General features: G+C 50.4%; 1 protein-coding gene across 1 annotated transcript in view; it reads right to left on the reverse strand.

Moving 5' to 3' along the window:
* Positions 1 to 11,980, reverse strand: part of LOC139052990 (uncharacterized) — a 95,810-nt gene extending 83,830 nt beyond the window's left edge. Inside the window, exon 1 of the mRNA XM_070530124.1 lies at positions 11,819 to 11,980. Coding sequence (XP_070386225.1) covers positions 11,819 to 11,893 — 75 coding nt within the window. The 5' untranslated portion in view covers positions 11,894 to 11,980. The remainder of the gene's footprint in view (positions 1 to 11,818) is intronic.
* Between the last annotated feature and the right edge of the window lie 280 nt (positions 11,981 to 12,260).

The following is a 12,260-nucleotide window of genomic DNA, read 5'->3' on the forward strand; positions in this document are numbered from 1 at the left end:
ATAATGGCATTGGATATCAAGGGGGCTTTTGACAATGTAAGCCACGAAGCTATCCTCACGGGCATGAACGACCTGAACTGCGGGAGGAGAGTCTACGGATACGTCAAAGCCTTCCTTTCAAACAGAACGGCAACGATTGGCCTCGGAGGGCTCCGATCGGAGAAGTTCCTTACTCGAAAAAGAGGGACGCCTCAAGGGTCGGCAATCTCCCCCACGCTTTTCAGCATAGCAATGATTGACTTGGCAAAACAGTTAAAAGAAATCGACGGCATACACCACACCATGTATGCCGACGACATCACCATCTGGGTTAACACAGGCTCGCTCAGACAGAAAGAAGAGAAGTTACAAGAGGCAGCCACCTGCGTAGAGGACTACGTCAGAGCAAGAGGCCAAGCCTGCTCCACTGAGAAGTCCGAGCTCCTGAGAGTTTGGAGAGGAAAGCAAAACCGCACAGTCCCCACCAGCACCGAGTTAAAGCTCAACGTCTACCTCGAGGGGAAGCCGATACCGGAAAAGACGCTCATCAGAATCCTGGGGATGTGGATACAGTCAAACCAACGCTGCACCCACACCCTCGCCCTACTCAAGGCATCCACCCTACAAGTGGCCCGCATGATCACGCGCATCTCACACGGACGCCATGGTATGCGAGAGGAGGACACACTCAAGATGGTCAGAAGCTTGGTCTTCAGCCGAGTGGCATACAGCCTTCCATTCTACAATCCCATCAAGATTGAGGTACAACAGGCGGACGCGATTCTACGCAAAGCCTACAAAACCGCACTCCACCTTCCCCACAACACCTCAACCGAAAAGCTCCTAGCCTTAGGACTACACAACACCTTCGACGAATTGAAAGAGGCGCAACTAGCCTCCCAACGACGCAGACTACAGCAGACCCCATCTGGCAGGGAGCTCCTGAAGAAACTAGGCTGCGCCGATCAACTTCAAGAGATACAGAGGACCGAAACAATTCCGGACGAGTATCGCAACACACTAAAAGTAGCGCCCATACTCCGGAACATGGATCCCAACTCCACGAAGAACGCAGAGAAGCGAGGGCTGAATACCTACAAAAGACACTAGCACCCCAAGAAACGACGGTATACGTGGACGCAGCCACATACGCCAGAGCAGCTGGGCAGAGCAACTGCAACGCGGTAGCAACGGTGATTGATTCGAACCTACGCGCGATCACCAGCGCATCACTACAAGGCTGTACGATAGTCGAGGCTGAAGAAGCGGCCGTCGCTCTAGCGGCAGCGGAGGGATATCGGTCTAAACGGTCTCTAACAATCATTACAGACTCGCAAACAGCGTGCCGCAACTACCTACGCGGCAGAATATGGCACGGAGCGCTCCGCATACTCCGCTCCGGAGACCACATAACAGCACGACAAACAAAAGAAGAACGAATTAGGCATACGATAGTATGGGCACCGGGACACACAGGAGTGGCAGGGAACCAAGAGGCGGACAGGATAGCTCGAGGGTATACTTATTACCGAGCATCCAACGTAGGCGACCTCGAGGAGACCGAACCTGTACCCCAAGACTGTTCGGCGATACTAGATTACTACAAGGGCTGCAGAAAGCGGTATCCACCACCGCACAACTCCCTTAGCAGAGAGGACTCTGTCGCGTGGAGGCAGCTACAAACGGGCTCGTACCCGAACCTAAACGTACTCAGCAAAATTTATCCCACACAATACAATGACAAATGCCCCTGGTGCCACGAAACACCCACGCTGTACCACATAACGTGGGCATGCCAGAAGATAGACGTGGTACCCGTTATACCAAACCCGAGTGCGGAGCAACGGGAGGAAGTGCTCTCCAGCGATCACCAGGTCGACCAAGAAGGTCTGATTCGGCGAGCACAACTGGCAGCAGCATCCAGCGGAGCCCTGGACTAAGGGCAACCGACCGTTGTGCTAGAAGATGGACGATTCCATCTGAAGACCGCAGAAGACCAGAGAATCTAGAGCTAATAATGTTTTTCACTCACTCACTTTCACTCTGAGAACTACAGTGCCTTGCTTTACAATATTTAAATATCTTGATCCCCACTACACTGTTTTACCGCATCTGTGCCCTGTATGAGAGTTTATGTTGCTACATCTGTGTCCTTGTGCATGCATCGCCAATTTTATTGTTAACTACGATGCTTACTAGATTTATTTGATTTATTTATTTGCACTTTGTATGGCGAAAGCCTTATATGCCCCAGGAAGCGAAAAATACGGCGTCCGTCCGGCGTCCGGCATTAACATCCAATGGTTCTGTTGGGAGCTCGTTTAGCTGAGGCAAGTAATACACGTTTTGACAGGTTGAGAACAAAGAGTCAACTGGCTTTATTCCACAGTAAAACAGGCTGCATTATGCAAAAGAGCTGAGGCATGCAGACAGAACACGAGGGAAGTGGACAACACGAACGCCGACTATCAACTGAATGGAACATTGAGGAGGAGAGAAGAAAGAAGATACAAAACTCATCTTCGCAAGCTCTGGAATGGTATCACCACGTGTCAGTCGGGTACACCTACCGATCTATGTGAGAGATAGGTAAGGCACTTAATCTCTTCCTTATGTAAAGTAATCGAAGGCTGACTCATGCACGCACTTCCACCATTATAGATATGCCATGCCCCTACCATAAGACACATATCTTCATTCTTGTGCCTTTAGAATATCGCGCATCCATCTAACTCTGGCGTGCAGTTACAATCTTGGCAATGTAGGGAAAGATTAGAAGGCGATCCACCGGTTAACGACCTTTTTGTTCCATTAGCCTCTGATTGATACATAGGCTTGCCGAGTGGCAGCGGTGGTGCTGCTGTCGGGCAGCCACCTCACGTCTCAAGAAAGAGCAGGGGGTAATGACCCCCACGTAGAGCTAAGGCCAAGTAATTTAATTTCACAGAAGCACTGGAAAATCACAGCGACAGGCGGTCGATACAAGGGCTCCCGCCCTACAATTCTGGAAGCTTGGGTGGTAATGGTGGAAATAATGAAGCGTTAAGGTTCAAGATAGGTGCGTTTCACGCGGTCGCACGACACTCTTTCTTCTTTGCCAAGCACGTCAATCTTCAACGCTTTCTCTCAACGACAAACCACACGAAAGGGGCCTTCATAGGAAGGAGTCAACTGTTGTTTCCTATAGTCGCGCCGAAGGAAGAGGTGCGTGGTTGTTGACATTCTCGGAAAACTAAGCACAGGCTGCCCGCGAGCGATACGTGGGGGTTTAGGTCGAACCTGGTCGAGCGATGATGTAGCCTCTCTAAGTGCTGCGCCTCCACTGGTGGAGTGCCTTGCTTGGTGCCGAGAATCTGGCCTGGACTGGAACGCGCATTGCTGATCTGTATATCATCTCGGCAGCCCTGACTCCGCGGTCATCTTGATTGTTGTTCCCAGCGCCAGCACCACTAGGGGTAGCCTTTGCGCCCAGTGCTGTCTGTCGAGTGTGGCGGTCAACGACGCCTTCATTTGTCGGTGGAGACGGTTGACCATACCGTTCTTCTGTGGGGGGTAAGCCGTGGTGGGACAGAAAAAATGGCTGTGGCTTAGCTAAGGTTAAGCCCAGGATGCGAAGCATACTAGCCTTTATTTTAACGCGACAGCGTTAAGGAGCTCGTGTCGCAGAAAAGCCGGTGTCGTCGGCGTCGGCTCAGGCGTGCGGCACTTGCTCAGGCGCACATTTCGTTGCCGCGCCGAACGCTGCATTGCTCGACGCTCACCGCGTCCGATGCGGGGCGCGTAGTCGCTGCGCCGTAGCAAAGCCACCTAGAAACAGTCTCTGTAGCACGCCGCAACCTTCGCTTCTCATTCCAACGAGCAGCTCTATCTCCAGGAGGCATCTCACCTCGTGAGTGTCTAAGAGAGGCAAACACAGCAGCTTATATACGGCCGCGACGCCGCGAGCGACGGCGCGAGTTGGAGCCCCGTTTCTCATCTGTCGTGACGTCACGGTGTCACGTGGTCAGCCTTGAAGTCGACGCCGCGAGCGACGGCGCGAGTTGGAGCCCCGTTTCTCCTCTGTCGTGACGTCACGGCGTCACGTGGTATTGAAGGCGACACCACCGCGCCTGAGGAGCTGGGTTGAGCTCTAGTAATATGCTTCGCATAAAACAGCGAGCTCTGGAATTATCGGCCTCGGAGAGTAGATATTCGCAAAGGTCAACATAGCCCACATAGCAAAAAATTCTTCCACCACTGACACGTCGCCTCAGGCCACCTTCAGCACCGGTCCACACACGTCAGAGGGTAACTGAAACCTTGGCAGCGCCGAAGAGGCCCCGTTAAGTCTAAACGCTCGTGATCGAAACGGCTCTCTGGTGGACGAAACGGCTGCACCGATGAACGCGTCTGCTTGGTCACTTTCACAGCTTGACAGACCTCTTCGTCTGCCCAGAAGAAGAGGTCTGTGATAAGCCTCTGTGTCGCTCTGATTCCGGGATAGTTAGCTCATGCAATAAATCAAATATTTACTGCCGCAACTGATAGGACACGTACGGATGAGGAGCTTCCTGCGATGTGTCGCACGTGATGAATGTTGTAGTGTGCGTAAGGGATACCCCCCCCCCCCCCCCCCCGCACGCTCTAGCGACGAACCTTTTTCCCGCGATTGGCGCAGCTCGGGGTCGTTTTGCTAGTCGGGGGCTAGAGCTTGGAAATCGATAGAGCCAGCATGCTAAGCGCCGATACGCGACAGTGCGTCGGCTGCCTCATTTTCGGTCCCAGATATGTGGTGGATGTCCCTAGAAAATTCGCAAATAAAGGAATGTTGCCCAAGTTCACTTTCTGAGTGCGAGGAATTGTTGGTCTTGAAAACGAGAGTTAGCGGCTTGTGCTCGGTCAGAATGTAAAAGCTATAGCCTTCAAGAAAAAAACGGAAATGCTCCACAGTGCAATAGGCGGCCAATATATTCCTCGCGAAGGTGCTGTAGAAAGCTTCTATGGGTTGGAGGTGCCTTGACGAGAAACCCAGTGGCATGCAGTCTGTGCCATTGCGCAGCTGTAGTACTCAAACCACTGGCGTGGTCAACGCGTCTACCATAAGGTGATTTGGGGCTGGGGAAACGTTTCAATCCGCAACACTGCAGTAGCCGATCGCGTTTTAGCTTCCTGGAAGGAGTGTTCCTGCATCGAGGACCACTGTAAAGTAGGTTTTCTTTTAGTCACGACAGGAAAGAGGGGGCTGATAATCGGCTAATGAATTTGCGCACAGCATGGTATGAAGCGACTGTGAAAATATGAGTGCCAGAAACTCACGCAACTTTCGGAAGGAGGTTGGAGAGGGAAAGTCCTGAATTGACCGCACCCGTGATTCCAGGGACTTGATGCCTTGTGGTGAAATGGGATGGCCGAGAAAATCCAAGGCTTCAACCCCTAAAATTCATTTCTCGGGCTTTTGACCAGGCAGTGTTCATCCAGTCGCTCAAATAGAAGGCGAAGGTGCTCTTTGAGCTCTTCGTCTGCGCGTCTTGCAACGAGAATGTCGTTGAGGTCGACGAAAATGAACGGGAGTCTGTGCGTAACCTCGTTCATGAACCTTTGAAAAGCTTGCGCCGCATTCTTGAAACTGTAAGGCATGCGGACAAGCTCAAATAGACCAAATGGAGCAGTCATTGCTATCTTCGGAATGTCGCTGTGCTCGACAGGAATTAGGTGGCATGTGCTTGTTAAATAGACATTGCTGTATATTTTTATTCCTGGAGACGAGTGCCGAAGTCATGCATGTGAGGAAGGGGATATTGATACGGAGTAGTGATGGCCTTCAAAGCTCGGTAATCACCACCCACAAGGCCGCTAGTCACCACTTTCCTACTTTGGAACCAGATGGATAGGTAAAGACCAATTCTTGGAGGAAGGACAAATAACGCCGAGCAGAAGCACGTGTTCGAACTCACGGCGGGCAACTTACAACCTCCATCCAGCGAGCTTACGTGGCCGCGCGGTGACAGGTGGGCTGGTGGTCGTGATGTGATGCGCCACCTTGTGTTTCACGGACAGCGCATCGTTTCGGGGCTTCGTGGGTGGCGGATGCTCAGCAAGTGCCTTTTCCTACATTGAGACTGACCGAAACGTACGGATGCCAGATTACAAAGACGGCGCCGAATAAAACACACGAAGGAAGGGGACACGAGACAGCACGTAGGCGCTGCTGTCTCGAGGTGAGGTTAGACTGGAGGCCGAGTACATCGAGGGAGGTGATGTTATTGTTTAGCCCGGTGTTTATCGTTATTGAGCGGAGCCCATACATCGCGATGTCAGCGTTCACCGCGTGTAGCGTGGGCGTGGACTTTGCGCGTTGGCAATCTGCGGCAGTGGCCGGAACGATAGACAGCTCGGCTTCGATGTCGACGAGAAGGCGGGTGCCGGTGATGCGGCCGACTACGAAGAATGGGCGGCGTCCGCGAGGGCACATGTCGCACGCCGCCGTTAGTGACTGGCCGGTGCGTTTCCCGTCCATGAACAGGGCTGGGTCCCGCGACTTGCTTGTTCGCGAAAGTGACAGTGGTGCCAAGTAGAACTGGCACGGCGAGTCTTTATGTGCGCTGCGAGACTGTGAAGGCGGATGGTTGCGCCGAAGTTGGTCGCCAATGTGAGCACTCATCATCAGCTTCTCTATTGCAATGGTAAGATGGTAGACTGTTTCCTCCAGGCGCGAGAATCAGTCTACTGGCTTTGAGACTCTCGCAGTGGTCATAGGTAGCTGTGACGCAGACGTGCACTCGCACATGTGGTCAGCGAGTGCAGCTAGCCGACCGAGACTCGTCTCGTCGGAACCCACCAGCATCATGCGCGTTGACTGTGGAAGGCGCTGGGAAACGAGGAGTGGCTCTCATTAGCGGAGTGGCCACACAGCAGCTGACGTAATCGGTGCAGGAGTTGTGAAGCTCGTTGGTCATCGAGTTCCTCAGAGAGGAGCTGTTGAAGCTGACTCTGTTGCGATGGCTCGAGGCACTGCAGTACCATGCATTTTAGGTTGTCGTATGCTGTGGCCGAAGGCGTAGGTGGTATCAAATTGTCTGTGGCATCATAGATGCCGAAGGGCAGTGCGGCGAGGACGAGGAGGTACCTAGCTGTATGTGAAGTGATCCAGCGGAGTTGAAAACGGGTCTCTACTTGTATAAATCAAACTCGAGGATTCTTCTGCCAAAAGCTGGGAATTTGAAGCTCTGCTGGCGATGACAGAAAACGGGATCATGGCGTCTTCTCTGCCAGCAGGAGAAGGAGCAGTTTCGTCGATTGCAGGGCTCGAAGAAAATGTAAATGTCCTGTGTCACCACTTCTCGGGAGCTCGGTTTAGCGAAGGCAAGTAGTACACGTTTTGACAGGTTGCCAACAAAGAGTACACTGCTTTATTCTACCGTAAAACAGGTTTGCCTAGTGGCAGTGGTGGTGCTCCCGTCGCGCAGCCACCCCACGTGAGAAAATAGAACAGGGGGCAATGACCCCCACGTGGAGGTCAGGTGCGGTAACGGAATCTCATGGAAGTGGGGAACAAATCAGTGACAGACGGTCACTACAGTACCAAAACTCTCTTGACCAAGTGAATTAGATGAATGCGCGATATTCTACCGGCATAAGATTGAAGATACGCGTCTTATGGTAGAGGCATGGCATATCTATAATGGTGGAAGTGCGTGCGTGAGTCAGCCTTCGATTACATTACATAAGGAAGAGATTAAGTGCCTTAACAGTTATCTCTCACGTAGACCGGCACACGTACCCGACTGACACATGGCGATACCATTACTGAGCTTGCGCAAGCGAGTTTTGTGTCTTCTTTCTCTTTTTTCGCCTCAGTGCTCCCTTCAGTTGATAGTCGGCGTTCGTGTTGTCCACTCCTCTACTCTTGTATCTTGTCTGCACGCCTCACCTCTCTTTTTTTGCATAATCAACTAAATTGATTAGCAATTGTTACCTTGTCATTGCGGGATCTTTGGAAATGATTGCGCAGATATGGCTGCCCGAGCCTCACATGAAGAAAACCCCTGCGTTCCGATTGTTTCACTAAAAAGTGTGGGTCAGACTGTTTTGAAAGTCCACGTCTCACGTCACAGCGGTCGGGTCAGTCTTTGAATACACTTTTCTTGCTTATACAAGAACTCTTCGCAGCTGCATACCAACCTGAGCAACTGGTGCATGAAAAGCAGCAAAGCTGTATAAGCGAGCTGTCGCACCCCTCGAAAGTACAATGGGTGTGCTCTCAGGCTCGCTATCTCGACTGCGCTTCAAAGCGGATCACGGGCTCCTGCATGTTTTTCCTAGTATTCATGTTTGATATCGACCACGCTGCCGCACGCGACCACACAAAAATCAGCGGAACTCCCTATTACAGCTTCTCTGTAACATAGGCTTTACCATCAAGTAAAAGAGGCGCACGTACTGGTAACTGCAACCGAAAATATAGAAAGCATTAATAGTTTCAAGTTGTATGCAAGCAATGGTGATTTAATCCTGAATTTTGGCCTTGTATGTCAGTTATTATTCATGGAAAGCATAAGATGGCCCATTCAGCGAAAAAGCCGCCATCTGTAGCAGCTAAACTGCAACTCCCATTGGCTACGAGGTCCCGTCACGTGCGCGCCTCGACGGAACAGAGCGGGGGAACGCCTGCTTTCGAACGCCAGGTGTTGCGTGAGGAGAGGGCATCGCCGCGAAGCCACGTCACCCTCGCTTCCGGAAGCCTGTGTTATCAACGCGTTCTTTGCGTTCTAACTTAGCCTCACTAATCGGTATAAAGAAATCATTGTATGCGAAAAAGAAATGTGCTCGAGAGGGAAAACGGTGAGTTTCGTACCGACGACTCCACGCTAGGGAGCCTAGTATATTTCCCACTGGGTTAAACTATCAACTCCTAGTAGCAGGACTGTGCACTCTACTTGATTAGATCAAGCTTGGACCGAAGTTTTCATTTCCAAGCCCCGGGTCATCGCGGCGTACTCGGGAGCTTCCGTATTAGATTCTATGGCAGTAGGGCAAGGCAGCATGACGATACCGATCGATGTGCACCGGCATTTTACTATCTATGAGGCGTTGGCCAAGCATCTCAACGCACTCGCTTGCCCGCGAGGAGTTCATAACTTAATAGCGGCGTTCAAGCGGAGATTATTGCTTTCGCATTCACAACACACATGAAATGCTTAGGTCACACCGGATTTTTTTTTTTCACTGCGGTCAGTGATGGCAAGTGATTACTTACTATATGACCAATGCAAGTTCTGTATTGTACAAAATAGAGTAATATAACCGGAATTATATATAGACTACCACCTTAATGTACAAGATATTAACGCATTTGTGTTCATTCACTCTTTGTGGATAAGTATAATGTTGGCATTCTTCCAGTTCTCAGAGACCCTTGAAGTCGATAGGCAGTTCGCGTTGAGGGCCCCCAGTTTTTCTAGCTTTATCTCTCCTCCATCTTTGAATAAATCTCCTGTTATTCCATCTTCTCCTGGCGCATTTCGTTCATGTCCTGCAACGCCCTTGTAACTTCATCGCTAGTTATAGAACGGGTCTCTGCAACAACATACTTCAGTGAACCAAGGAAAAAGGCTGGCTTCAGGAGGGGATGCTCTACAATGGATCACATTGATGTCATTCAGCCTTACTATATAGCATTCATAGATTTCGAAAGGGCACCTGATTCAGTAGAGATACCAGCAGTCATAAAGGCATTAGGTAATCAAGGAGTACAAGACGCTGACGTAAATATCTTGGAAAATATCTACATACATTCCACAGCCACCTTAATTCTCCTCAAGCACAGTAAGAAGATACCTATAAAGAAAGGGGTCAGACAAAGAGACACAATCTCTCCAATGCTATTCACTCCATGCTTGGAAATAGTCAACATATTAAACTGGGAAGGCTTAGGAGTGAGGATCAACGGCGAATATCTAAACAACCTTCGATTTGCATATGACACTGTCCAGTTCAGCAACACCGGGGACTAGCTCCAACAACTGATTGATGACCTTAACAGAGAAAATGTAACAGTGGGTTTGAAGAAGATTAATGTGTAGGAGACAAAGACAATGATCAATAGCCTGGCAAGGGAACAAGAGCTCAAGATCACCAGTTAGCCTCTAGAGTTTGTGAAGCAGTATGTTTACCTAGGCCAATTACTCGCAGGGGACCCTCATCATTAGAAGGGAATATACAGAATAAAAATGGTTTGGAGCTCAGACGCCAGACATTATCAGATCCTGACTGGAAGCTTACCATTATCATTGAAAAGAAAGGTGTACTATCAGTGCATTCTACCGGTGCCAGCATATGGGGCAGAAACTTACACACTGACAAAGAAGCTTCAAAACAAGTTAAGAACAACCCAAGGAGTGATGGAACGAAGAATGTTAGGGGTATCGTCTAGAGACAGAAAGAGAGCGGTGTATATCAGAGAGCCAACACCTATAGCCGATATTCTAATTGACATTAAGAGAAAAACAATGGAGCTGGAGAGGCCATGTAATGCGTACATTAGATAAACGGTGGACCATAAAGGTTGCAGGATGGGTGCAAAGAGAAGGGAAGCGCAGTCGAGGACGGAAGAAGACTGGGGGGGCTATGAAATTAGGCTATTCGCGGGCGCTAGTTGGAATCGGTTGGTCAGGACAGGGGTAATTAGAGATCGCACGGAGAGGCCTTCGTCCTGCAGCGGAGATAACGTAGGCTGATGGTGATGGTGGTGGCATGTTCTACATTTATACCGTACACATTGCATAAGCGGGTCTACCCCACTTTATCTTGCACAGAATGCCTGATTCTGGAATATATGCTAATGAAAACAAACCAGTTTTCAACTGCACAAGAATGTTTTGTAGAAATACAACCGCCACTCAAGCAGCACACGTTTCTTCATAAACGGGTATTCGTGGCGGGCCCATTGCCCATCTCATAACACCAAACTAGCAACCCAACAGAAGTGAAAAACGTAGGAGGCGGAAAATAAAGGCACCGTGAAACAGTCAATTGAAACAAGCGCACGTGAAGCTTGTTTTGCGACTTCAAGGGAACACTAACAATAGCAATACAATAGCCACACTAACAATAGTTGCGTGATCTTGTCTACAAAAATGTAATATATTTCGGGTGATTATGTTGAATGGATAGTTCTATTAGCACAGTATTGGGTGATAGTGTGCCTGATAATGTGTCATTACTAAGCTCTTTATCAGTCATCTCACAGACATCGCCCTGATTATATAAAAAAAAACTTATTTGAAAACACGTGTACTATCATGTGATACAAAATGAACAATTCCTTAGCTCCTCCCATCAGTCATTCCAGCTTTAAATTTCACTCATACAAACACCTTACAATTAAGTAATCTAGACACTAAAGTCATCTGCGCGGGTATTGAGCCTATACTGCTGAAACATGACAGAGCCGGAGTGGACAGGCATATACGCTGTGAGTTTGTTCTATACACAAAAGCCCTTAGCATCATTTGGAATAAACGGGCGTGGATTTCAGGCTTGAAGACTGCGTGACAAACACCACTGACAACAGGATTTCACGCGGAAGAAAACGAGAGGTCTGCGTGTTGCCAGAGTTTTCAAAATAACATCGCATGCTTTTTCACGTGACATCCGCTGTCGGAAGCAGCGATCTCGCTCCAATAATGTCGCAGGCGCGCTTGACGGTCGGCGGCCGCGCACATCACTGACCAGAGCGGTGCGCGTTTAAAGCGCTCGTTGAACGCAGCCGCCCGTAATGCCGCTGCTTCTGCCAGAGCTCGAACCGAGCGCACACACGGCGACCACAGATAGGCTTTAGTTCAAAGGAGGCGAGACTCACGATGCAGGTGATTCCTATGACGAGCGCCCCGTCGCGTATACTGCACACGAAACAGCAGCGACTGAGGATCGCCATGGTCGTCGCTGCGCCCGCGCTCAGTGCACGGGCCTCGGCCTGGCGGCGCACTGTGCCCCCGCGCAGGGCGGCAATCCCCCCCGCGGGCTTAGAAACACTTTTAGCCCGCGGTATCCCTGCTCGTTCAGTGGCCGTTTCCCCGTTTCCTGGCACTCCGCCCGCTGGTGGCCAGTGTGAGTTCGGCGCGCAAGGTTCGCGCACGCGGTTTCTATTTTGGTGCGATACTCTAACCGCGCGGAATAAAGAGGGCAGTGTCGTCCGAGTGGGCAGGCCTCGGCCGTCGGTTAATGTTTTAATTGCGCATTGCGGTCCAAACAGAAGGCGGCTACTAATTACGCTGCAAAATAGAGTCCAGATAGAAAATGGC

This window comes from Dermacentor albipictus, unplaced genomic scaffold (genome assembly GCF_038994185.2).
Source record: "Dermacentor albipictus isolate Rhodes 1998 colony unplaced genomic scaffold, USDA_Dalb.pri_finalv2 scaffold_51, whole genome shotgun sequence".
NCBI lineage: Eukaryota > Metazoa > Arthropoda > Arachnida > Ixodida > Ixodidae > Dermacentor > Dermacentor albipictus.